Source organism: Oryza sativa, chromosome 5 (genome assembly GCF_034140825.1).
Source record: "Oryza sativa Japonica Group chromosome 5, ASM3414082v1".
Classification (NCBI taxonomy): domain Eukaryota; kingdom Viridiplantae; phylum Streptophyta; class Magnoliopsida; order Poales; family Poaceae; genus Oryza; species Oryza sativa.
In genome coordinates this window covers 2,606,430-2,632,241 of record NC_089039.1, presented here as the reverse complement: position 1 = coordinate 2,632,241, position 25,812 = coordinate 2,606,430, and the positions used below count along the sequence as shown (strand labels likewise).

General features: G+C 40.7%; 5 protein-coding genes across 7 annotated transcripts; 3 read left to right on the top strand and 2 right to left on the bottom strand.

Moving 5' to 3' along the window:
* Nucleotides 1-584: 584 nt before the first annotated feature.
* Nucleotides 585-5,009, top strand: LOC4337793 (VIN3-like protein 1). 2 transcript variants are annotated; one of them, XM_015784377.3, is made up of 4 exons: nucleotides 585-889; nucleotides 1,783-2,400; nucleotides 3,114-3,415; nucleotides 3,519-5,009. In XM_015784377.3, exons 2-4 carry the CDS (start codon nucleotides 1,967-1,969, stop codon nucleotides 4,604-4,606), a joined length of 1,824 nt encoding a protein of 607 aa, XP_015639863.1. In that variant the 5' UTR covers nucleotides 585-889; nucleotides 1,783-1,966; the 3' UTR covers nucleotides 4,607-5,009. The 2 variants fall into 2 exon arrangements, with proteins under 2 accessions (XP_015639863.1, XP_015639862.1); XM_015784376.3 differs by having other exon boundaries at nucleotides 585-892.
* Nucleotides 5,010-5,255: 246 nt separating this feature from the next.
* Nucleotides 5,256-8,407, bottom strand: LOC4337792 (CRM-domain containing factor CFM9, mitochondrial). The gene is made up of 3 exons (XM_015784378.3): nucleotides 7,932-8,407; nucleotides 6,921-7,322; nucleotides 5,256-6,625 (listed from the first exon to the last, which is right to left on the bottom strand). The coding sequence occupies exons 1-3, from the start codon at nucleotides 8,271-8,273 to the stop codon at nucleotides 5,687-5,689; spliced, it is 1,683 nt and encodes a 560-aa protein (XP_015639864.1). The 5' UTR covers nucleotides 8,274-8,407; the 3' UTR covers nucleotides 5,256-5,686.
* A 3,131-nt stretch (nucleotides 8,408-11,538) lies between these two features.
* LOC4337791 (uncharacterized) lies at nucleotides 11,539-12,455 on the top strand. Its single transcript, XM_015784910.3, has one exon. The coding sequence runs from the start codon at nucleotides 11,591-11,593 to the stop codon at nucleotides 12,131-12,133; it is 543 nt and encodes a 180-aa protein (XP_015640396.1). The 5' UTR covers nucleotides 11,539-11,590; the 3' UTR covers nucleotides 12,134-12,455.
* Nucleotides 12,456-13,643: 1,188 nt separating this feature from the next.
* On the top strand, nucleotides 13,644-19,264 carry LOC4337790 (E3 ubiquitin-protein ligase SIS3). Its single transcript, XM_015784909.3, has 10 exons — nucleotides 13,644-13,977; nucleotides 14,073-14,111; nucleotides 14,566-14,632; nucleotides 14,707-14,780; nucleotides 16,167-16,305; nucleotides 16,389-16,481; nucleotides 17,022-17,087; nucleotides 17,293-17,409; nucleotides 17,952-18,065; nucleotides 18,672-19,264. The coding sequence occupies exons 1-10, from the start codon at nucleotides 13,949-13,951 to the stop codon at nucleotides 19,092-19,094; spliced, it is 1,161 nt and encodes a 386-aa protein (XP_015640395.1). The 5' UTR covers nucleotides 13,644-13,948; the 3' UTR covers nucleotides 19,095-19,264.
* A 92-nt stretch (nucleotides 19,265-19,356) lies between these two features.
* LOC4337789 (probable sucrose-phosphatase 3) lies at nucleotides 19,357-23,016 on the bottom strand. 2 transcript variants are annotated; one of them, XM_015784908.3, is made up of 9 exons: nucleotides 22,860-23,016; nucleotides 22,154-22,245; nucleotides 21,749-22,048; nucleotides 21,565-21,666; nucleotides 21,274-21,468; nucleotides 20,884-21,171; nucleotides 20,379-20,565; nucleotides 20,108-20,154; nucleotides 19,357-19,710 (listed from the first exon to the last, which is right to left on the bottom strand). In XM_015784908.3, exons 2-9 carry the CDS (start codon nucleotides 22,211-22,213, stop codon nucleotides 19,618-19,620), a joined length of 1,272 nt encoding a protein of 423 aa, XP_015640394.1. In that variant the 5' UTR covers nucleotides 22,214-22,245; nucleotides 22,860-23,016; the 3' UTR covers nucleotides 19,357-19,617. The 2 variants fall into 2 exon arrangements, with proteins under 2 accessions (XP_015640394.1, XP_015640393.3); XM_015784907.3 differs by having other exon boundaries at nucleotides 22,865-22,996.
* Between the last annotated feature and the right edge of the window lie 2,796 nt (nucleotides 23,017-25,812).

Here is a 25,812-nt window from a genome sequence, read left to right as displayed (position 1 = left end):
AGACAAGTAGCATATCTAGATTGATAATACTAAGACATGGATAGCGAACATGCCTAAATTCGTAATACTAGTATTTGGATAGGGAAATGTCTAGATTCATAGTACTAAGATATAGATAGAAATATGTTTAAATTTGTAATACTAGGATATGGATAGATAGTGAACATGTCTAGATTCACAGTAATAAGGAACATGTCTAGATTCATAGTAATAATATATTAATTAATAGTACTAATACATGATAGTGAACATGTCCCAATTGATACCAATAGTACAATATATACGTATACTATTTTAGCACGGAGGGAGTAATTGCAGGCTTCCAGCTCCGGCGTGGCAAGACCATGGGCCGTCCGATGAACTGGTAACACCAATGTTCAACGGGCCGGGTCGCTCCGGCCCACCAGCCCGCTTCCCACCAACGAAACCGCGTCCAGTCCAGGTAACCAGTTCACACGCGACCCGCCGCTCCCGTTCCGTTACCGTTACCGTTTCCGTTCCAACGTCGCCTCGCCCTCGCCGACTTGTTCGACTTGACTTGCCTCCTCTCTCTCTCTCTCTCTCTCTCTCTCTCTCTCTCTTTTGCCTTCTCAATTCCCACCGTTGTTTCGCTCCTCCCACCCGCCGCCGCCGCCGCCTCCTCCTCCCTCCCCTTGACTCGCGACGACGACGGCGACGCGAGCTCGCCGGAGGGTCGCCGCCTCCCCTTCCCCTTCGCGGTAGCCGCGCGCGGCTTCCTCCTCCCGCGTCGCCGCCTCGCACATTGGGGATCTCCCGTTCCCCGTTCCCCCGCGCACCGCTGGAAGGCTATTTTGCCGCGGCCGCAAACCCTAGCTTCCGCCGCCGTGGTGAGGGGCGGTGGCGGGAAGGGGATCGAGCGGTGCGGAAGGTGGTATGCTCTCCCGTTCTGGCCCCCCCTCTCCACATGACCCGTGGATTTCAAACCTCGCGAGTTACGGGTTCTAGCTTTAGGATGAGCGGGCGTTGGTGTTGCGTGATTCTGTGCCGCGATTCGTTTGGTTGTTTGTTTGTTTGTATGCCGATGATGCGAGATTGGGCGGGAGCTCGGTTGATTCGCCGCTTGATTGTGCCAACGGCTAAAAGTTGACGATGATTCTAGGCTCATTTAGATGGAAACTCGTTGCCTTGAAGTTGTGCTGCTGTTCCTCGTGGAGCTATCTTTCATTTTTTGTGTAATAGCTTTGTTGGATTGGCAGAAGTAACCAAATGATTTCTGGATTAATCAACGATAGGTCAATATTAGTAACTTGTTCCATTTGGCTTGCTGTCTCTCTGCCAGCCATTTTTACCGACAGAAAAACCCTAGCACAAAAATCCTATTTTAAAATTTGTTCATGCTGTGATTGTACTAATGACGAGATCGGAACAAACCATGCATATGTTACTTTAGTAAATAGATCTTGGTAGTTTTTGAAGTTATTACAGTTGGGTCATTAAATTACCGTTAACATGATTGAGGCGTTTCTTCATCGTTTCCGTTGTACAAATCTGTTTGTTTCAGGCATGCCTTCATTAATAAGATGCTACATTAATAAATGTAAGACAATTCACATAGCGTTATTCATTCTAAACATTGTCTTATGATGTGGGTAGTTATACCAGACTATTAAGGATCCTGCCATGTTGATGTTTTTTTAATTCCTTTTTATACGATTGCCCGCGGTGTGGACCCCTCTTACATTGATTATATACCATATACTGTTTAATTTAGAACCCGGAATAACAGTTCTTGCTTATCAAAGATATGATATTGCATTTCAGTTATTGGACATTGATTATCTTTGGTGGATGACGTCCTCGCAATAAAGTGGGTCAGTGTTTCGAAAGATTCTGCAAGATGTTCAGAGAGGGTTTAGAAACTATTACCCTAGAAGATTATTACTGATGCCAGTACGTGAACGGAAAAAGAAAAAGGGAAGGTGGCTTGCTTAACCGAAGGGAAGAAATGACCAAAGCTACTCCTGTTAAAGCAAGCAAGAACCTTCAATTGCAGAAACAATCTCCAACTAACTTAAAAGAAACAAATGGCCATGTTTGTAAGAAGGAAGTGGTGAATGGCGAGTGTCCTGTCCGTGACGTGAAATGCATTAGCACTTGGATCTGTAAGAATTTGGCCTGTAAAGCTGTTGTAACATCTGAAGATTCCTTCTGCAAGAGGTGCTCATGTTGTATTTGCCATCAGTTTGATGACAATAAGGATCCTAGTCTATGGTTGGTTTGTGCATCTGAAAATGATGACAAGAACTGCTGTGGGTCTTCTTGCCATATTGAGTGTGCGCTCCAACACAAGAGGGTTGGCTGCTTTAATCTTGGGAATATTATTCAACTTGATGGGAGTTATTCTTGCGCTTCATGTGGAAAGGTTTCCGGAATACTAGGGTAAGCACACTTTGTAGCAACTATACGAATCTTATTCTTTTTATATGTTTCTAGTCACAATTTTATTATCATCTTCATTAAAGTGTCAAAATATAACATGATCTAGTCCCAATTCTCTAATGGAAAACAGTGCTGCAATTGGCATTTTGTCTATGCAATATATTTATGCGCATTAAATTAAAAGCTCGTTTATAAACTTTATGCCCTTCCTTTTCTTTGATAGGTAACATCTCAGTGGCAATCAATAAAAGAACAACTAGACATTATTTATAGTGCATAGGCACTATTCAACTCAACTAGGAATCTAGAACATCTCATCATTTTTCCCTAGAAGCACAAGCTAGAGAATAAGCCGGACCTTTTTCTTCTTTTGTAAACTAATTTAAAGCATAAGATATGACCAATATACAGTGTGTACGATAAGCTAACTCCATTGTCTTTGTTAACAATGTTAGTATTTCTGTGTTACTTTCCACACTACAACATACTAATTTTGCATGGTACCAAATATAATACCAGATAGGTGCACTTCAAGATGTCATATACTAATTTTGCATTGTTGAAATCGTCTCATGTTGAGCATAGCTGAAATCATTGTCCTATGTTGAATTTATAGCTTCAATTCACTGGTAGTATTGCTTGTTAGATTATTCGGAAACTTTTTAACTGACATGTTTAATTCGTGTGGTTCGCATGAATATTTACTCCGGCAGTTATTGGAAAAGGCAATTGGTGATTGCCAAAGATGCACGCCGAGTAGATATGCTCTGCCACCGCATCTATTTGAGTTATCGGCTACTGGGGGGAACTACCCGCTTTAAAGAATTGCATGGTATTATTGAAGATGCAAAAGCAAAATTGGAAAGTGAAGTTGGTCCACTGGATGGAATGTCGGCAAAGATGGCACGTGGTATTGTAAGCAGGTTGCCTGCTGGTAGTGATTTGCAGAAACTTTGCTCTCTAGCTATTGAAAGAGCTGATGAGTTGCTGAGTTCCCCAGACCTGCATCTTCAAGGTAATGGTCTTCCTTACATGACTTCATTGTTACATACTGGTATCTATAATATAATCGTGGTGATGATAGTACAAAAGAAGCTAATGGACTTCTTATCATGCAGATTCCTTACCTGCTGCCTGTAGATTCAGATTTGTAGAGATAACATCTTCTTCCATTGTTATTATTCTAAAAGAAACTCCATTACCATCCTCTGACACTATCAGGGGTTATAAACTATGGTACTGGAAGAGCAGAGAGGAGCCAAGCATGGAAGAGCCTGTAGTTTTGTCCAAAGATCAAAGAAAAGTACTTGTTTTTAACCTTGCCCCATGCACACAGTATTCCTTCAGAATTATATCATTCACAGATGATGGGATACTAGGCCATTCTGAATCTAAATGTTATACGGGGAGCAAGGAGTTATTGTTTAAACGTACCACACAGAATGTAGCGGGAGCAGATGCACATACACATAGAAGAGAGAAGACACAGGCTTTTAAGTCGACTGGATTTAAGATCCGAGATGTTGGGAAGATATTGCGGCAAGCTTGGACTGAGGAAGGCCGTTTTGAAGGGTTTTGTGAAGATATGCATGAAGCTTCATGTGACAGAAGTGTCACAGACGTGGAGCAAACAGAGAACAGTGAACAGGGTCAATTGTTATCTGGTGCGTGCCGCAAACTTCAGTTCAGCACATTTTCTGTTCCTGACCTAAACGTTGAGGCACCTGTCCCCATGGACATTTCCCCGGACAAGTGTTACAATTCAAAGATTGTACCAGTAAGATCCAACGATAGTGGTGGCTCAGAGACCTGCGCGGTGGGCCGGAGTGCTGAAGCTGAACCACCTGCTGTTGAATCTCGGCCAGAGGGCTGTGAACAAGATGGTGCTTCCACTATTTGCCGTGAGAAGCAGCTTGCAAGACCGAGGGAGTTGGATGAGGACTTTGAGTACTGTGTGCAGAAGATCAGGATGCTGGAATGCAAGGGACACATAGATAATGATTTCAGGATGAAGTTCTTGACCTGGTTTAGTCTAAGATCAACGGAGAATGACCGTAGAGTTGTAACTACATTCATCAAAACACTAATCAATGAGCCAAGTGGTCTGGCTGAGCAGCTTGTTGATTCCTTTGGAGAAGCCATAAACTGCAAGAGGCAACGAAATGGTTTCTGCAATGAGCTTTGGCATGATGACAAAGGACAATAATTCAAGATTTTGCTAACTCATTGATATCCTACAGTTTTTATGATCAAATGCAGTGACATCTGTTTCGGTTGACCACTACATTTAGGATTCAACAGCAAAAGAGGGAGGAGGACATTGATGGAGGTGACAAATTTTTAGGCACCAAATAGGCTGCACCAAAAGAATTCTTTTTCCACCAAGAATTTGTGGAAATATTTTTTTTCATTGGTTCAGTAGTTTCTAGTTTCCTGTCGAAATCTGAAAGGTCTCGTGGTGTTGTATCTCTTGCTACCTCTGCTAGGTAAACTTACGAATAATTTTTTGGCACTAGATATTGGCTAGACAGGCTTATATTCGTGTATATGTTACTTAATTTGGTTAGTATACATCTTTCAAATGCTTCCCGTTGAGCATTGCTTTGTCATTGAGCTGATAGTCGTTGAGCATTGCTTTGGCTTTCAGTTGATAGTGATCAGAGTCTGAATTATATGTTTTATCATGGTTAATTATAATGTGGCTCTAGTGCTACGCCTGAACTACTAGAAAAGTATGGCTGGGGACAGGGGGAAAAACATTCTACCTCCTTTGGAATGGAGGAACTTGGGAGTATGAAATTTCTGCATTTCAAACAAGCCCTGAATCTAGCTAGGACAAGACAGGCTCACTGCAGTTAGAAGGGCGCAATAAATGGCAGTGCTTTCTTAAGCTTATCAAGAGCATTCAATGAAGTAATTCAATGAATACATCATATATCTCGACATAGACGACGACATACAGGACCATCAAAGTATGTATATGTGCATGTCTCTTTGTTAAGAGCCCAAGGAATTCGCATGCCTAAAACATGCAGGCCCCTGATTTGAGGATGTGATAGCAGTGTCATTGCAGTCTAAGATCCAATGCAGGCAATTTATAGCGATGTCAGTTGGGACCAAAGCAATGTCTGAACTCTGAAGGTTTCAATATGAACTGTTAAAAGAACAGTTGGTCTCACCAAAACCAAGTGTATTGTCTTCCATCCAGTTCACCGTTAGGCGAGAATGTAACCTGTGGCAGCCATGAAATATCTTAGTTTCGAAATATTCGATTTCTTATTCTTCATTAGTCACTGTCCCAGCTCTCATCAGTATTCTTCCTCGTATTGCCAGTCCTGGAGTCTTGTTTCCAGTTGTCATCAGTGTCCTCCTCGCTGCTGGTGCCACTGTGATAGTTAGCGAAATTCACCTTAGGGGCTCTCAAGTTTCTCTCTTCCTTCAAATCTGGTCCCCACAACTCATCATCTTCAGTATCTAACTCATCATCCTCACTTTCCCTGAACACGCTTCTACCAGAAGCAGTAGCTGAATTCCTTGGTTTCTCAATGGAACTTCTGGAACCCCTAGATGTATAATTCCGACTGCGATCGGATCTGCTCTTCTCGCTTCTCATGCTTTCAAATCGTCGAGGGTGTTCATCAGGAGCATCTACGTCATTGTCAAATACATTATCCTTATCGTCATCAGAGTCCCATTCCTCACCTGACACATCTATCTCGCTATCATCGTCCCACCTCCTTGAATCCGCTGTCCTTCTGTTGTTGTCTCTCGTGTATCTTCCCTGGTCTCTATATTCATTGCCTGGGTTGTCGTAGCTCCTATTGAAACCCCTCCTCTCACTCCCCTCTTCTCTGTCCCAGTATCGCAGTCGAGAAGATTCTTCTTTCTCCGCTGCCTCTTCTTCCTCCCATTGCTGCTCAGCTGCGGTCTCTATTTCTGCTATAAAGCGATCAAGCTCTTCCTGGTCGCTATCCTCAGATTGCTGATCATGTGGTTCCTTTATTTCAGTGGTCCCAGCAGTTGGTTGTGTATCACCACGGAAGACGTAGGGAGTACCCTGCTGCTCATCTATGGCTCGGAAGAATGTTGATGCAACTCGCTGTATGCTGGCCATGGCAACTGGGTCCTCCGGATTGATACCCTTACGACGGAGTTGTGTCTCTATCTTCTTGATGTTTAGTTTCTGTGACTCTAGAGCCTGCTCAAATCTAGCCTTGAATAAAGCCTGCATAAGGGCAATTATAGCAAGCTCTGTTATCCATGCACAAAGCAAGTAATGCAAGGAAAGTTAATGTATAAAAGTAAATAAAATTAGTCATTCACACAAAACGTTTAAAAGAACATGATTTAGTTTAGATGAATGATGAATCAAACATGAAAAAAATCAGGGTAATCCATGGGAAGTGGCGAATGTCATACACATAGCTTGCATAATCCAAAGCATAAACACACATGAATAGAAGTAACTAGACAACTCCAATTGGCAAGTGCCACAAACAGCTTAACTGCAAGAAACTGACCTTCCTTTTGGTTAGTGTGTTCAAAGGTATGAGGTTCTTTGGTTGACGATAGTTTCTTCCTCGAAACATGATAATCGTCTTGGTATTATGAATGTTGATCACTATGCCACCACTCAATCTTGTCAGCATCGCTGCCATTTCCTTGATTTTTTCCTTTGGGAAGTTGTCACAGCAAACTTGCACAGTTTCATGGAATTTCCAGTGCATATGCATGTTTTGAACAACACCTCCAAAAACTCCACGAACTCCTACAGGCACGTAGTTTCTATTTCTGAATCCAATCTTCTTGTAAGCCTGTAGTTGCTCGGCTGTCAACAGCTCGGGATCATGTCGAGGAGCTGGCAAGTCTGGTAGCTCATACTTCTTGAGCTTTTGTAGAAGCAAAGCAACTTTTTTCTTGGCCTGGAAGAAAGTAACCAGGGTATAGTAAGACCATGATTTCACTATGTTCAAACTATTATATATATTGTAATAGGAACAAAGATAGTGGTGAAAACAAACATTTGAGTTTATGACTAAGAGTTGACTGATAGGTTTTGAATGAGCGCTCTCGTTGATTTTTTTTTTTTTAAAAAAAACTTCTAGTAATTGACAAGCATAGAAGTTGGATTTGGTACTGCTAAGGATCAAATTCTTAGGTAGCAAAGTAAAACCCGAAAAATCTAACATATCCAATATTTTTTGGTGGGTGCACAATGATCTGAACTAATAAACAATTGGAATGCTTTTACTCTTATTTTCTTTCTCTGGCATTAGAAATGACAACACATTTCTAGTTTCTCTCCGTAAGTGTGCCGTGGAGCCAACTTAAACTACAACTGTGCACAAAAATTATGCATTGCATTCATTCAGCATGAGGAAGATATCACATGATAAACATCATCAAGGCAAGCACAGGTGAAATCCAATTCAATGCGAGATCGTAATCGAAAGCATATCGCCACAGGATACAGCAAGCACCAATTTTTTCAAAAAAACAAAAAACAAAAAAAAAATGGATGGAGCCTTTACCCTCCTGAGGCTGTAGATGAGCCTCTCATCGTCGGTCATGAGCTTCTTCCTGAGCTTGACGGCGCGCCGCAGCTCCCGCTGCGTGCGCCCGGTCTCCCTCGCCATCCGCTTCTCCACCTTGCTCCGCATGCTCCTCCCCTTCGTCGTCGACATCATCCGCCGCCGCCACCACCCGCCCCCCGCCCCCGGCGGCGGCAGCAACGCGGACCGCGCCGACGCCGCAGCCGCAGCCTCGCCGCCGCATCCCGCCGCGAAGCTCCCGGGGGGGAGAGGGCACCTGGGGTGGAGCGGCGAGGAGGCCGCTCGCAGGAGGTTACGGCGGAGACTCCGCACAGCCCACATGCCCGGCCGTTCGCCGGCGAAGGTTCGGGGAGAAGCGGCGGCGGCGGGAGGCGGGGGTGAGGAGGCGGCGCGGCGTGAGCGATAAACCCTGAAGCGGGTTGGGTTGGATTGGGTTTGGTTGAGATGGGCCGTCCGATCTTTGGATCAAACTTCCGCGGTTCACTTTTCAACCCTCGAGGACACCTGAATCATTTTTTTTTCCTCCTACTCGCTCCATTTTACACTTATCATCAAAAAATAATTACTCCCTCAATTCCAAATATAAGGTAAATTATGTGTTTCATATGTTTTATAATACAATGCGTGTGTGTATGCATGCGTGTACGCAATTAATTAGCAGCACACACAAATGATCACAATAACCATATATAATAATAACCACACTTTGTGCATGCATTTTATACGTATAAACTTGATTACTGACTAAAAGGGTAGGAGATTGAGATTGGGATGGAAAGATGGGAAGCTAGAAGACAATATATCTTCTACTACTAATTAAATTTGTTGGGTCTCACACCTCATTACAATTTTTTTTCTAAAATTTGAATGTTAGAAATACAATTATTATGTGATCTAGGTAGTATATTATAAGTCAATTTTTAAAGTTTGATTAAATTTATAAAAAAATATAGTAATAATTTAAACCTAAAAACTATATTATCACAATTTATTCAATATATTTAGTGTTATATTTAATTAAACTAATTTGGTGTTACAGATGTTTCTTTTTTTATGAACGTAGTTAAACCCTAAAGAAGTTTAATTAGAAAAACAAGTCCCTTTCTAAGACTATGACCATTCACGTGACAAGGGATGACGGAGCGAGGCCAAAGGCCACCACTCCATAGAACCGCTGAGCCGAATTGTGATCCATGTGTTCTCGTTTTTCACTCTTGTAACTGATTGCGATGGCACGGTGCTGATCCGTTCATATCACTATCCAACGAAACATCAAACACCAATGAGCTCTCACTAATACTATGTTAGGTCTTTGTGGATCCTATGCCCTATCTATAAAAATTAGCTTTGCCCCTGGTTATATGTAGTTAATTTTAGTATTGTACTCCCTCCGTTTTAGGTTATAAGATGAATTGCTTTAAGTTTGACCAAATTTATAGAAAAAAAATTTTTCGACCCAATATAATTTTATTATAAAAAATATATTTAATTATTAATTGAATAAAACTAATTTGATAATATAAATATTACCATATTTGTCTATAAACCTGGTCAAATTTAAAATAATTTAATTTTGACTAAAGCTAAAACATCTTATAGCCCGAAACAAAGAGTAATAAAATACATAAAACATCTTTCAGCCACTAGCTGATCAAGAGAGAGGACGAGAGACCGGCCGGCCGCCGCGACAAAAAAAGGGAAAAAGTTGTCTTCTAGAACGCCAAGTAGGTAGGCAGATAATAATGGAAAGCTTCTAGAACCCATCCGGCCCCACCGCATGCGTCCTCTTTCTACTCCATCGTGCCGTGCCGCCCCTGTCTCGATCGGAGCACGCACGCCCGCCGATTCCCAAAGCTAAACCGACAAATCCGGCGGTAGCCGCCGCCGCCGCCGCATGCACAACGTGAGTACGCGACGGTCTCGACGTGATCAAAATGAACAGAGGGAAATTAACCTTTTTATTTTTCTTTTTTGAAAAAGGAGAAGGAAACTCACCAGACTATGTGCATGCATGTGCACGTGTCACAGCATATGTACTACGGAGTACTACACAGGCTGCGTATACATGCATTTTTTTCTGGATTGGTCGCGTATGCGTGCAGTGGGTGCACGTCGAGTCATCGACCTAGCTATGCAGGCCACGTCATCGATCTCGTCATCCATGTCATCATCATCAGTTTATTGGAGCTAGTAGAGTATAAATCAACCATAAACTTAAAGGCCCTATCGTTTGGCTTTTTCCAACGGTTTATTAGAGAATAAAAATGAATTTGTAGGTAAAACTTTTATATATGTATTCTTGGTGACTTAAAAGCCAATGTTGAAAAAGAAACTATATTAAAAATATCTCAAAATCAATCTTAAAATTAAGTTTAAAAATTTAAAATTTGGCTTTTTCTTTGGCTGATTAGGCCATCCGATGGGAGCCTTATCTAGGATAAAAAATCTTATGTGAAAAAGAGAAACGGTGGTTTTCATGCAGTAGCTGGCTATACACTTACTCTAAGATATTTGCATTAAATTCATAGTTAAAAAAAGTAAGAGGAGAGAAAAATAGGCTAACATTATAGCTAATATACACTATAAAAAATACAAATAGGTGTCGCCACTATAGGTGCCGGTTTATAAAAACGATACCTATTTTGACAATCACGTGGTTGTTTAGTTTAGAACCAACACTAATATTAGGACCATATAGATGTCAGTTTTGAGGTCAAAATCGGCACCTATTTAACAGCCATGTGGCTCTTTGGCTTAGAAACGGCCCCTATTAGAACCATATAGGTGCCGGTTTTGTGGTCACCGATGATAAGTATCATCAATGTCATCTCTGCCGGTTGAAAAAACCGGTATCTTTTATCCTCTCTTAGCAGTGATATTATACATGTTAACTTTACTGTGAATGAATAGCATTGAGCTTCATCCCTGTTCGTTTCTCACGTTTATGTGACCAGCTGTTGAGCTAGCGCTATATATATTTTCTCAGTTTGCTTACTACTATCTTGGCTGAGTAGAAAAGCAGAACATCTTCTTGTTCCGTGTAGCAACTGGATTCTTAGGAATATTTGTACTCGCTCCATTCTACCCCTAAAACATAAGTATTTTTAACATTAGACTACAATGTCATTTTAGAAGGATACATGATTTTTCAATGCATGGAAACTCAAGCATTTTCAACCAATCATAAGCTTAAGAAGAGAATATAACCAATTTAGAATTTAATTAACAAGGTAATTGTTGTTTCTTTCGTTAATGTCAATCTTTGGTAAACAACTAGAAATGTTTGCATTTTTAGGGAGTAAAACCTTACGTGGTTAGAAAGGATGCTATTCTTTTTCCCTAAAAAAATGTGTTGTTTAGCACTTTAATTAGTTACGGCAGATGGATGATAGTACGTAGGATTATTTTCTCCTACCTAAAAGGAAATCATCCATGTTTAGCATTTTATCGTGTTGAGTCAGGTCGTTGACAAAGATGTCGGCTAATGAACCAGAGTCCACATCATCTCATCTCTCCACGTCACCCGACTCCGACTCCGTGGGCCATCCCCCTCTATATATTTCGCGCCAAGCCCAAGAATATTTTCAGATAATTAACACAACACAGCTCACGGTTTCGTCTCGTTTCAGGAAAAAAAAATGGATCGCCTCACGTCTCGTCCCCTCGCCATCATCTCCATGGACCACGCCGACGACGACCACCGCCGACGCCGCGGCCACGTTCCGCCGCCGCCGCCGCCGGCCGCGGCGGAGGCGGAAGAACGCACCGGCGACTCCGAGTACGACGACGCTGCAGCCGCCGTGTCGTCGTCGTCGTCGCTCACCACCGGCGAGGGATCATCGGTGGCGGATGACGACGACGACGACGCGGAGTCCTGCAGCGGCGGCAGCGGCGGAGGATACGGGAGGAAGAACGGCAATGGCCAATACGTCGTCGGCGGCGGCGAGGAGGAGGAGGGCGTGGAGAGTGCGGTGGATGAGAAGGCCGGTGTCATGATGACACCGGTGCCGTGGTGGTGCTGGGCGGCGGAGAAGGCGCCGGTGACGGCGGCGAAAGCGAAGGCCACCGACGGCGGCGCTCGTCGTGCGCCGCCGGCGGCGGAGGCGGTGGAGGACTCCGGAGGCCACACGGCCGAGAGCAACAGGCTCTTCTGGGAGGCCTGCATTGCCCATGGCTACTAATAGTTTTTTTGGATTGATTACGTGCGAATAATTCAGTTCGTGCCAATCAGCAGTAATCCATATGTACACAGCTAGCTAGCAGCTTTGGATTTGTTTCCCAATTGTACAAGGTTGCATGAGATGAGAGTGATGCAGAACATGCATGCTTCACTGGTCAAGATCTTCAAAAGATTCAGGACATGTAAGAGCAAATCCTTTTAATTTTGTTGCACTGAATTGTAGGGGTTAAGGTACTCCCCCTGTTTTATAATTTAGATGCTTTTAGTTTTTTTTTAGTCGAACTTCTGTAAATTTGGAAATATAGTAACTCTTCAACATCTAATCTCATTAAATTTAACATCGATTGTATTTTTAATACAATGTTTTATCAAAAATATTATTATGTTTTTTTATAAAATAATTCAAATATAAATAAGTCTAACTTAGAAAAAGTTAAAACGAGTGAAACGGAGGGAGCATCATTTTCTATGCTACACTTAACTTATGCATAGCTGTTGTTTACAAAAACCTTTCCCTCTCCATCTAGACTGGTACAACACCTTGCAGTTATTTTTTAATTTTTTTAACCTTTCTAATTGTCCTTTTCTAAAGACGAACTTTGCACAACTTATTTCCAAATCTGAACCACCATGCGTAGTTAAATCCATAATACTAACTTTAAAATCCAAACTTTAAAATCCAGGAAGTGTTGAAATTGGTTGCTTGAATGTATCAAAAAAAAAAGAGAGAGGGTTTTAGGCTCATGTTAAACTTCTAAAATTCCTATGATATGAATCATATTCTTTGGTTGGAATTTTCTGGGCATATTCTTAAATACCAATTTCTTTGTTCCAGAATTGCACAAAGAAATAAATTAGTGCGATTTTAATTAAAAACTTTGTTTCTCCTTAGTTGCCGAGGAACTAAAAAAGGAGTCATACAATATTAATGCTACTAGAAGTTTCATAACAAATTCACTGCACCACCGCTTTGTCATGCTCTAAATCATTCAATTCAGTATTTATGCATGTTAGAACGTCAAGAAATAAATCGGCACCAAATTAAACACAGAAATACTGTGCAAATTCAACTTGAAAAGGAATTAGATGTCAAAACCTTAGTTACCTTTGAAGCAAAGCATAATGCCACTCTTCTACTTCATTGTAGGAGATCGAAAAGAGGATAATATAAATTAATAACTACATCGTACCTAAATACAACTGTCCAAGCAGCTTTCTGTCATATCAAATACTTACCAGAAGTTTGCCATCATCAAAGAAACAAAAAGAGATTTAATTTGAGAAATTTATCAATCTGTTGCTTTCCTTTGCTTGATTTTAGGTAGTACATGTACAATGCCGTGTTCCAACTGGTAGATGCAGTCGTTCACCTTCTTCCTCTGTAGTCTTACCCCTTCTTAGCAGATCGGTGGCATCTCATCAGCCGTCGGATCAGAGACGAAGCGTCAGGATCAAGCCAGCGTGAACCCCCCCGCAAACCACTTCCCCTTCCCACTGACGACGAACTCGCCGCTGAAAAGCTTCTTCGCTTCGCCGCCTCCTCCCCCTCTCTCCGGCGCGTTCGCCGCTCGCGATCCTCCCGGCGCCGCCGCCGCCGCCGCGCGGGGGCCCTACTCGCGTCGACGCCGGGAGGGGGACGCCGTACTCCCTCCTCCTCGCGTCGCCCCGCCCCGCCGCCGAGTGCGACGCCGCTCTCTCTCTCTCTCTCCTCGCGAGAAACCCTAGCTGGAGTTGAAGTGAGGGGCTCACTGAAGTGAGCGGAGTGCGGGGGCGTGGATGCTGCCGCGCTCCTCCGGCCAGATCTAGCTAGCAGGCCATGGCGATGCGGGGGGTCGATTTCAAGTGGTACTAAGTTTATTCTCTACTCCCCCCTTCCCCGCTATGGCTGTAATATGCTTTGAAGAATCTATTCATCTGTTGCTTTGCTTGATTGGTTTCAGGTACGATGGATTCTTCCTCTCCATGCTCGCCACCAGCCTGTATCCTTTCATCATTTCCTCACCATGCTTTCAGTTTTAATTATTAGAATTTCGCTCGCCGCGCGTTCAGTTTTTGTTAGAGTCGATTACGTTTTGCACCAGTTAGATTAACCTACATTTCAATTTGCACCGGACTAGGTGCAATGGGTTGGGCGGGTGTTATGTGAATGCAAAGTGAAAGTTTAGACTAAACCTGGTGGATTTTTTCTTCTTTTTTGACATAAGAAGGTAGAGCCAGCTACCTTATTAACTTATAGCCATTTCATTGACAAAAATAGATGGTTACAAAGTTACAGGAAGAAGGTACATGAAAAAGAGGAAGGTAAAAAGGGGAGGAAAAAAGGGGGAGAATGTACAAAACATGGTGGAAAAATGAAACAATTTACCCAGTGCAATGTGCATTTTACTGATACATTTTCATCGATTGCTATTGTTCCTCCTCAACTTTGTCCAGAATCATTGTCTCCATCAACTGGAAGAGGTATCGTCTCTGCGCCCACCCGTTGCACATATGGATCGTGGTCAGTTCCTCAATCCAACATCTATCTCAAATCAAACCGCTATTCCTCTATCTCACTCTCTCATCTTTTCCCAGGTTGACTACACCACCGTCTTCATCTTCCGCCTTCTCATGTTCGTCGATAATGGCCTTGCCGCCGGCATGGGATTGTAAGTTTATAACTACTATCTCCTTCTATTTCAACCTCATCTCTCCTGTCACAATATACCTATGGTAGACCTACAAATGGATTGTAGGGGTAAAGACAGTGGTTGTCATTTTCCTCTGCTTTGGGTGGGCTGTTCTGTTCTGCTAGACAGAACAAATCTGTACCATTTTGACCCCAAACTTACCACTGGGTTTAGTTCTTTTTAATTATGGACTAGTATGAAATTTGCATACATGAAATTTTGATGTCACCCCTAAATCGAGAAAAGCAGCCTAGCAAAAAAGGAAGAACAACAATTGACAATGACATTTGTACCCTTTCGGGAGAAAAGGAAATTCCTGTAATAGGCAACCTGACCAATTTTTGTCTTGACTATCTTGATTGCAACCTCAGCCTCCGCTCTTTTTAAACGAGCAAATTATAATTAAAATACGTTTATGAAGGGACATAAGGCTAAACAGCCTCTTTGCATGGTTATTACCTGAGCAGATGAGATATAACCTTTTAACCGTCTGCTAATTTTGGATGAGTTCATGGCGCAAAACAATATAGTTTGTAGTGCAAAACAATATAGTTTGTAGTTTCAACATTTCAGAAGATAGAAGTCTCAATTTATTTTTATTTAGCCATTACTGTATTATTTTTCTTCTGTGCAACTTACTGTCTTATTTTGAAGATTTGCCGTAATATGCCATTGAAATATTTCATATTTAGATTTTTGTAGTATTACCATTTTAACGTGTAACTTCAAAGTTCAAACAGAATATGCTCTTAGAATATTTTCTAAGACTAGCTGTATGCCCACATGTTTGATACAGATAAAAATGAATAGAATAAGTCTGTTTGCATTTTCGGAACATATATATGTGATTGTTGCATTGAACCTGTAAACCTTTTCCTTTTCTGTTACAAGAGCACTTGACAATGTCTACACATGTCTATTTGTAAAATTTGGTCATCTTCGACATTTCCATGTAAAATTGCGAATTTAGAAAGCCAAATACAAAAAAAAGGGAAAAAAATAAACAACATTTGGAAGGTAGAAGTGTCATTTTCAGGAATTTAAGGGAGCAATTAGTAAGAAATTTAGTGGAGGTGTTGGTAGCAGATTCCCTGCCACCACACTACCTTCTTTCTAAAGGAGTACATATAACAAATTTGTCATTCTGTGATAAAGAAACAGCATGCAAGAGGTGTTTCTATCATTAAAGCAACACTGTGCAATAGGACAGCACATAAGTATTTCCTCTTACAGTTGTAAGAGGCTTGAGTATCGCCTACAAAATAGAGTTGCTAACTTGCCAATGTCCACCTTTGTATGTTGGTCCTTACCTTCTAAACTTTTCCAAAGTATGACGTTTGTCCTTTTTGTGGCTGGTAATTGTAGGGATCTTGGATGGCAACAGAGATATGCTCGTTTTTGTGGGAGAATTGTTGTCTTGTCGGTTCTTGTGCTTCTTCTCTATCCCTTTCTTTGGGTTTGGACTGTGATAGGAACATTGTGGTTTAGCACTGCAAGAGGCTGTGTAAGTTTTCTTATTGTTATGGTATTATGCTCATCACCAAATATTTAGAAGTTTTACTTAACATACACTCACTCTATATGTAGTTACCCGAGGAAGGACAAAAATGGGGCTTCCTTATATGGCTGCTTTTCAGCTACTGTGGTCTCGCCTGTATTGCGTGTGTGGCTGTTGGAAAGGTACTGCTATAAGATATGTCGGTACAAACTGCAATCTTGCATTGGATCCGCATATTATCGTTCATCGATTTATCCATGATTACTGTGCAAAGATTCAGTCTTCTTGAGTGTCATACCATCAGTCATACATACTATATCTAGATGTCATTTAGATTGAAGATGTTAAGGTTTTAGTTATAGAGAATTGTTATTTGGCATTGATGTATTCATAATTTCATATCTTCTTTGCATCATCTAGAAATCGTATCCATTTATTTTTTTCTTCTTTTAAAAGCATGAAGGGTAGTGTACGTCTTCCTTCATATTGACTATTAGTGCAGAAGCCATACTGATAGCAGAACCCTAATCCTCATGGTTGTACTGGCTTTAGATCTTTTTTTAGTCAGAACTTTTGGTAGATTTCTTGTAATTTTATTTTGCCTTCTTATTTTAATAAAGCAACTGTGGGGGCTTTCCCTACAGCGCTTTTTTGTTAAAAAAAATGTATATTTAAATTCACAGAGGGCATATCGCCATGTTTTACTTTTAATTTTGTTGCAGTGGCTAAGCCGAAGGCATGCTCTCCAGCAGAGGGCACAACAGGGAATACCAGTCTCTGAATATGGGGTAAGATTTTTTGTTCGTTTTCGCTGCTGATTTTGTCCAGTGAACTGTCAATGGTAGACGTTTGAAAAATATGAAACTACAGCATTGCACGCCCTTTTTCCATGCTTGCCTGTTCAATTCAGTTTGTGCAGCTTACTTGTCTCAACTACTAGCTTTATATTTAAGTAGGGAGGATTTCAATTTTTTTTATTGTCATCATCTATAGGTTTTGGTTGACATGATCCGTGTGCCTGATTGGGCATTTGAGGCCGTTGGCTTGGAAATGAGAGGAATGGGCCAAGATACTGCATATCATCCTGGTCTTTATTTAACAGCTGCCCAAGTAAGTTGCTTTGCGCAATTTGATGAATCGCCTTTCGACATATCGCTAGTGTGTGTGTTGATTGATTCTGTTATTTGCTTATATTTAGGCATTTAGCTGTACATTCGATTCAAGGGGTCGTACTGTCTGCTAGCTGTTGGTATAATCTAGCTAGACAAAATTTCCATGTATTTATTTGCTAGCGATCTCAGAGATGCAAAGAAGTCTCTGAAGACTTCTGGATTTGTATTAAGGAGCAAAGGTCAGTACAAAACAGAGAGTATGAGGAATAGAACTCAATAGAGGCAGTAGAAAAGGACAGGAAAGAAACTAATACTAATTAGCAACCACAATATTTTTGCCCCAGCTTGTTGCCAAGCACTGGCAGATCTTTTTGTGATAATCTAACTGAGGGTGATGTTTCCTGATCAAAGGCATTTAGATACCTTTCTTTCCAATGTTTGCCCAAATGCATGCATTTGGGACCATTGTTGAACACTGCAGTAACACTGAAATCCAGTGTCATTGAGCAGAATGATTTTAAATTGGTCCTCCTTCTGCAGAGAGAGGCAGTTGAGGCACTGATTCAAGAACTCCCGAAGTTCAGACTGAAAGCTGTTCCTACAGACTGCAGTGAGTGTCCAATCTGCCTGGAGGAATTCCATGTTGGCAACGAGGTAAATTACAGACACCAAGTAGAGAACTTGATTGAACTGCAATTCTACTAGTATTTGCACATGGTGCTTCTTCATGTGTTTGTATGTGGCATGAATCCATCAGGAAAAAAGTCCATTTAACTTATTTTGCCAGCAATCAACTCCCTGAACTATTTCTTTTACCCATTTGATCCCCTAAACTACATATAAAAACAGCTCATCTTGTTTCTTTGTAACACATCTCTTTTCCGTCTTTATACAAGGCATACTTAAGCTAAAATTTGTACAACCATTGATGACAAAATAAACTACTTTACAAAATACTTCTATCATGAAATTCTGTATGCAGTGTTGAATCTCTATATTTAAATTTTTATCTTAGGTGTGTCTAACCTATGCAAATAGTGAACAAAAATTCAAAAAAAGAAAAAAGAGTAATAATGTGTACATGCCACAATTTCAACGAAGAATATAACTTGTATAAAGAATAAAAAAGCATGGTTAGAAGTAAAGTGGAGCATTTTTGTTAGTTCGAGGGTAAAACAAGACTAGAGATGGTTTATGAAGTTACGTTCTCCAGCATTTTTAAGGACTGACAAAGACTTCTTTTCCCAATCCATTATGCAGGTCCGTGGGCTCCCGTGCGCGCACAATTTCCATGTGGAGTGCATCGACCAGTGGCTCCGGCTGAATGTCAAGTGCCCCCGTTGCCGGTGCTCCGTCTTCCCCAACCTCGACCTGAGCGCGCTCAACAACCTCCGGCCATCCTCCGAGCCGGACCGGCCGTCGGCCAGCGAGGTGACAGCGGCGACGATGGCGCGGTACGTGAGGTCGTCGCAGCCGGCTGGGCAGAGCTACCTGCTGCGGCTGCAGGGGCTGCTGCTGCGGCAGGTGGTGGTTCGGCACGGCGGCGGCGACGACATGGCGAGCGCCGAGAACGGCGCTTCTCATGTGGCCGCCGCGGTGACCGCGCCGGCGACCACCGGCGGCGTGGAGAGCGAGCTGCCTAGCATAGTGGTTGACGGTGGGCATCAGCTGCCGGATCGCTGAAGCGCCCGGTGGACGGCGTGATGTAGACTGATAGTTATATGTGTGGGGAAGGGGAGGATCGAAGCTATGCAGCAGCATGTTTTTTTTTTCTTTGATCTTATCTCCTGTGTGCAGAGTGTATAAATATTATGTAAAGGAGATCATTATTGCAAGCTTTTGTTTCCCTTTTCCTTCTGTTTGTCGCTTGCTTCTTCATCTGTAAAACGGCCTGCTGTCTTTTTCCCAGGGTCCCCGGTGATGCCTGCCCAAAGCCGCTTTAAAATGACAACCTTAAAATGAGCTTTAAGAAAGTATCAAGATCCATGTACATCGAGAAAATTTCTGGTACAGTGAGTTTATTTGCTTAATTTCATGAACTGTACATGAATCAGCAAGAGCATCAATCCATTTGTGAGTACCCCAGTATAACACTACGAGTATTTGGGATCAAATCCACGCAACAGTGAGTACACTTGTTATTCTATCTTGACTCCTGATGAAAATTTCCTCATGTTTCTGTGTAAGTTGCATGTATTTAAATGGCCTACAGGATGCATGCATGCTCATTTCCTGCAGAGTATCCTTCAAGCCAGGTCTTGTGGATGTGTGTAATCTCGAAGCCATCTTCAGTCTCAGGCTGCGAGTTAAGCAGATAACCTTATTTAAGGATACATATAGATTTTATATGAACATAGATGTACACAAGAAAGTCTGTAAACATGAAGGATATAAAAATCTATATTCCTTTAAAATGAGCTAGTGGTGGTGGCAGTGAATCTGCCACCCCATCTACTCCCATTGTAAAATTTGCAAATACCCCTTAAACTTCTTAATACAAGAAACAATCAAATCTAAATGGATATCCACATATAAAATCAAATTAAGGTAAATCTTCTCTTTAGAAAACAAAATGGATAACACATTTCATGAAAATTTTATTTTAGGCAGTATTATGATGTATTTTCTTTTATCCGCAGCAAAGCATGGACATTCAACTAGTATATGTACAAAGCTGTGAGCCTGTGAGGGTGTACCTTCATAGTCAGCAGAAGAGTTGTGAGGCAGCAATACCGAACATTGCCTGAGATTAGCAGGACCATTAACATTGACGTGCAAGCCAATGAAAAAGAATAAAATGGACAAGTGGACAGAGGAAATAAGAAGAATAAAATAATCATGGAGCAATAGAATGGAAAATTATGCCAAGAAACCATTTAGAATTTTGAACAAAAAAGGAAAAGAAAAACTACAGGGATGGAATAACTACTGTGACTAATCTATTGTGCAAATAATCTGAGGATATACCTTCCATTTCCCACTTGTCAAACCTCACCAGCCAATTAATTGTACCGATTGATGAAGCGACAATTCTATCCACCCATACTCGGAACTTCTTGCCTTGTTTATCAGCATAACATGAACTCAGTGCATCAATGGATGCATGAAGTGAACACTCCCTTCCAGAAGGATGAATAGTTGTTCCATTAGGATGCTAACACACATAAAAGAAGAAGAAGAAGATCGGTTTAAATGTTGCTCAAGGAAACCAATATGAACCAGTAATATCCTCGCCAAAAAAAAAAGAATCATAAATATGTACATTTCGCCAGACAAGAGACAAGTGGTATCATATGGTCTGAAATTACTTTTGCAAAATTATAGATAACATGCTGACACAAATTATATAGTTACCTCTTTTCATAACCTAACTATAGCAGTCGACAAAAGGTATGATTGATTTCAAAAAGAGGGGTTTATGAACAAAGCTAGACTGAGTTATTCTAAGAATGTAGCTGAGGAATGTACTTACAGTAATCCTTTTCAAATACTGGATAATGAATGGGGCCTTTTGAACCTCACCCTGCCGCCATTTTTCATAGAGAACATAAAACTTCACCACAACATCTGCAGGTTTGATGGCGTCTAACTTCGGGTAAGGGAATTCAAGATCTCTTGGGGAAACGTTAGGTCCTAAATTGAAGTGTCCAATAGCTTGCATGATGCCAGCAGCACACCTCTCGGTTGCATGAATCATCATAGGATTGCCCCTGGCATTTTCTTCATACCACTGAAGCAGCTCCTCTTGGGCATTGCTGACCTGAACATGATTTCAAAACCCTGTAATAAGCTTACAACGAAAACCACTGCCATCAGTTTAGTGGACAGTTTCATGTGATTCCTTGTGCAGTGACTCACTGACCATGACACCATGAACAGATGGGACACTGAATAATTCTGCATCATTGCCAGAGTCACCACAAACAAGAGTACTGTTTGGTGGTTTCCCATCTGAATTGAACTTTTTCAGCAAATATAGAAGAGCCTGGCCTTTTCCTGCACCTTGTGGTAATACATCAAGGGCCTCACCACTACTGAAGATTATTTTAACATCTAGCTGATCATAGAAAAGAAGGAGCATGGTAAAATTAAAACAACATTAAGCAATGTCACTCATAATAAAAGTAAGTCACCCACACTTTCGCAGACTTACCCCACGCCGATTTAACGTCTCAGGGAGAGAATCCATAACTTCCCGAGCACCCTCCTTGTCGACAAAAAAGCTAACCTTATGAGGACCCTGACTCCTCTCTGGCTGCATCGACACAATTTTTAGTGCACTCATTGAAATGGAAAACCTACTTAGGATTTGTAATCAAACAATTCATTGAACATGCCTGAGGCTTCAGCTTAGGGAACTTAGCTGTCTCCTCGACAACGATATCCCTATCCCATTTGTTGCTAAGGAATTCAGCCCAGCCAACATCATGAATCATCTCTTCACCATATGCTATCACAGTGCCCACAGACATGATAGTGATGTCTGGAGTGATCAAAGGCTTCTGTGTTCTCAAACCCCTGTAACTGATAGGTGATCTTCCAGTCGAGAAGACCAGTAGAGAATCTTGGGAGAACTCGGACTCCCATAGCGCCTGGAACCTAAGCAAGGACAAGTTCTTCGGATCATTGTGATCAATCTGCAAACAAAAAATAAAAAAGATCAATCATTTTGTAGCTACAGAACATAACAGTATGGGTAGTTCTTGAGTCTAGATAGATAAGGGATGAGTTTAACTACGCACCATTGTCTGGTCAAGATCGGAAACTATCATAAGACGGGCAGAGCCATCGAGCTTATCCATGTTTCTTCGCGGTGCAGCTGAAGAAGAAATCCCTGTGCAAATTGTTGAAAACTTTTAGAATCTAACCTGTACACTTCCCTGAACAAGTGAACAAACATGGAAGTGCAAAACCACATCTTGCTCCTCATCCTTAAATACTCATTTTGGTCAATCTCTGGTAAATAGTAAGGTCTTCTTTTTAATAAAAGAAAAAGGAAAAAAAAAGGAAGCTACAAATAAGACCACTACCCCCAAACAATAGCCTAGTAGGGAAGCAGCCTATCAAACTATCCAACACCACTTTCCTGGTATCCACGATCCACCTACCAATGAGTCCCCACTACATTTGTCCCCTCTGGCATTATCCATATACAAGAAAGAAATCAAGAACATGAGATAATTAAAGCAATGTACTGGAGTACGAGTGTACGGCATCGATTAGATGATTTTGTCTGCTTGGGGTAATCCAGATAAGATCGATGGCCAGAAGGAATCGGAACCAACCAGGATACAGCAACACGATCAGCATCGACTAGCCGAGCACGGATTCGAACTCGCGACACGAAATGCACAATGTGAATCGCCAATCGCCGGCTAATTAAGCCCAGCATCTTGTAAAATCGATTACCAAGATAGCTTATGATACGGGAGTAAGGAAGGTTCTTGCCTCACCTAGGTGGCGGGACGGCGGCCGGAGGAGGCGGCGGCGGCGGCTGGACTGGCCGGAGAAGGAGAGGCGGGCGGCGACCGGCGAAGGCGAGGAGCCGAGGCGGCGACAAAAAGGAGAGACTTTTATTACTAGCTGGGAACATGAATCATATGCTGCCTGCATCCAAGTAGACTGAGAGAATATATTATACTCCTAAAAAAATATTTTTTTTTGGTTCCAATTAAGATATGTATCTTTGTTTTTTTAATCGTGAAAGTGGCTTTGGATGAAGAAGAATTTTTCGATGATGAGAACTTTATTGATAATAAAATTACATCTTTACCTAGAACGTAGATAAAAAAAAAAAAACTTTGAAGGCTTCCAAGTTCCAACAAGTAAAAGTCTTATATATCCAAAATAAAATAAGAGTATAGGATATGACACATCTTAATATATTCAAATTTATTGTATTAAGATGTGTCACATTTTATACGAAGTTGGTTTATTCGAAAACAGATAAAGTATCTCTATCATGTTATGGGTCCACATGTTAGGTGGTGTATCCGTGTATGTTTAGATATGTTTGAATATCTAGTAGCACGTCAGTTATGAGTTTTATCTTATCGTTTTTTTCAATAAAATATTCAAACTGATGTAATTCTATTTGTACAATCAATGTACATAGTTGGGTCAAGCTTTCATTATTACTTAAGGCTGTGTTTAGTTCAACGCAAAGTTTAGATTTCGGTTGAAATTGAAAATGATGTGACTGAAAAGTTGTGTGTGTATAACAGATTGATGTGATGGAAAAGTACTGAAGTTTGGATCCAAACTTTGGATCTAAACACAGCCAAATATCTTGGCATTTTGAATTCAACATTGACGAAATTAAAAGAGACTAACGGAGCCCCTCATAGTCAAAATAAAGTTCTTGCAAGGTACGACCCGCAGCAGATGTGGACTGAACAAGTACAAAATCAGACTGTTCCAAATCTCCCTGCTGACATCAACCAATAACCATTGTGCTTGCTGCTTGCATAGCCAGGCAAAACATAGATTTGTAACAAATTGGTAGTTCAATCAATCTTAAGTTACACACTAATATAAGAGGAGTTTAAAATTCAAAAAAAAAGTCGTTTGCCCTTTGTGTATACAATTTGATGAATTTTCTTTGATTCATGGTTATTATACTTTTGCATGGTTGTCATAGCAAACTTAATTGTCTAAATTCCAACAGAAATCCTTTATTTGTCACTACAAGATCAGAAAATGGAAAAAAAAAACTTTGACAGCATATTTGGCATTTTGGCATCATCTCTTCTATGCTCTAATAGCAAATGAGTCATTAAAAGGAATATATTGCAGCTTAGGAACAACTCTGCATACTTGCTGAATTCGTGCTTCATACTCCTTCCGGATTGATAATACTTATCGTTTTAAACAAGATTATTGTCAAACTTAAAAAATATGGGCTATAAATAATATCTAAAACATTTGTCTTAGAAATACGGTGATCATGTGTATAGATGGGTCTTAAAACGTACTTCAATAAAATCATATATTTTATTGAAATGTTTATATATGTTACAATAGAAAATAGTGGTCAAAAATATTTTTGAAGAACGTGTCCTTGTTCAAACAATAAGTATTATCAGCTCGGAGGTAGTAACTAATATTTCTGTCCAAAATATAAAGGATTTTGATGTGTGTTTATACGGGCAATATCACTTATGTTTTGGAACGAAGGCAGTACCAAAGAGTATCTGCCATGGATTACGGGGAGAGCACAGTGGCCTTGTTATCTCCTGCATTTGTAACCAATTTCTCAGCAGTGATTATTGCTAGTTGGAGCATGTGGGTTTTTTTTCCCGCAATGTTTTTTTACGTAAAAATTCATATCTTCGTTGTACATTTATTTTTGTAACAAAAATTCTCAATCTTCCGGCTGTGGCATATATATAGCCCATGTTAATTATCAAAAAAATATGTATATAACCATGCAACTACTTCGCTCTTGAATTTCATACAAAGAGTTGTACACAAGCTGATGAATAGAATTAGCATAAAAATGGTTGCCACGTATGAATCTAAAATGAATGTCACTGAAATGGCACGTGAAAAGGAAAAAAAAAGGTGAACACAAATAATGTGATGCACATGCACGTGTACTGTGTAAGTATTTCAACCCATATTACAAAAGCATGTGAGAAAAAGACAAGAATAAATTCTAAACTGAAGCATCAAACTGTTGTTTATCCAAGTATGAAGTTTATCGCGACAATGATATCACAAAAGGCAAAACCATCGCTATCAACGCAATCGGCGCCTTAATAGGAAATACATATCACGAGGGAATGCATAACTGAATACTACCTCTCTTTTTTTATATACGACGTCGTTAACTTTTTTTTATACATTTGACCATTCATCTTATTTAATTTTTTAAAAATAAAAATTAAGTTATACTTAAAAAAATTGACGATAAATCAAGTTACAATATAATAAATGATAATTATATAAATTATATATAGAATAAGACGAATGTTCAAATATATTTAAAAAAATTAACAACATTATATATTAAAAAAGGGAGAGAGTTCTTGCTTGTAGAAGTAATTGAACTATTCTCTCTGTTCCCGTTCTTTCTGTTTTGTTATGTAATAGAGCTCCCTCCAAACCAACCCACACAATCCAACTCTCGTCGGTCCAACTTACTCGCATAACAGCCATTCCTCAAGAACTGCACAGCTCTATCTATCTGACGGACGGGCATACTTGCAAATACCACATAACTTATATTTTCGTCATCCCTTCGTGTAAAATGGTTAAACCCAGGAATAATATGGTTGGAAGGACAAGACCTTATAAATTGTTTTTACCCTACTAAATTAGTAATGTGGTACTAAATATACACACATAACTCTCATGAGCCACACAGACCAACTCCTAATTGAGTCAGAATGTCACATGT

Coding starts and splice junctions, on each gene's coding strand:
- LOC4337793 (XM_015784377.3), top strand. CDS start 1,967: ATGACCAAAGCTACTCCTGTTAAAGCAAGCAAGAACCTTCAATTGCAG. Junction 2,401..3,113: donor AAGGTTTCCGGAATACTAGG/GTAAGCACACTT, acceptor TTACTCCGGCAG/TTATTGGAAAAGGCAATTGG. Junction 3,416..3,518: donor CCCAGACCTGCATCTTCAAG/GTAATGGTCTTC, acceptor CTTATCATGCAG/ATTCCTTACCTGCTGCCTGT.
- LOC4337792 (XM_015784378.3), bottom strand. CDS start 8,273: ATGTGGGCTGTGCGGAGTCTCCGCCGTAACCTCCTGCGAGCGGCCTCC. Junction 7,323..7,931: donor TCATCTACAGCCTCAGGAGG/GTAAAGGCTCCA, acceptor ACTTTCTTCCAG/GCCAAGAAAAAAGTTGCTTT. Junction 6,626..6,920: donor ACACACTAACCAAAAGGAAG/GTCAGTTTCTTG, acceptor GCCCTTATGCAG/GCTTTATTCAAGGCTAGATT.
- LOC4337791 (XM_015784910.3), top strand. CDS start 11,591: ATGGATCGCCTCACGTCTCGTCCCCTCGCCATCATCTCCATGGACCAC.
- LOC4337790 (XM_015784909.3), top strand. CDS start 13,949: ATGGCGATGCGGGGGGTCGATTTCAAGTG. Junction 14,112..14,565: donor TCCATGCTCGCCACCAGCCT/GTATCCTTTCAT, acceptor AACTTTGTCCAG/AATCATTGTCTCCATCAACT. Junction 16,482..17,021: donor CGTGTGTGGCTGTTGGAAAG/GTACTGCTATAA, acceptor ATTTTGTTGCAG/TGGCTAAGCCGAAGGCATGC.
- LOC4337789 (XM_015784908.3), bottom strand. CDS start 22,213: ATGGATAAGCTCGATGGCTCTGCCCGTCTTATGATAGTTTCCGATCTT. Junction 22,049..22,153: donor CCGATCTTGACCAGACAATG/GTGCGTAGTTAA, acceptor TTTTGTTTGCAG/ATTGATCACAATGATCCGAA. Junction 19,711..20,107: donor CTCTTCTGCTGACTATGAAG/GTACACCCTCAC, acceptor CTTAACTCGCAG/CCTGAGACTGAAGATGGCTT.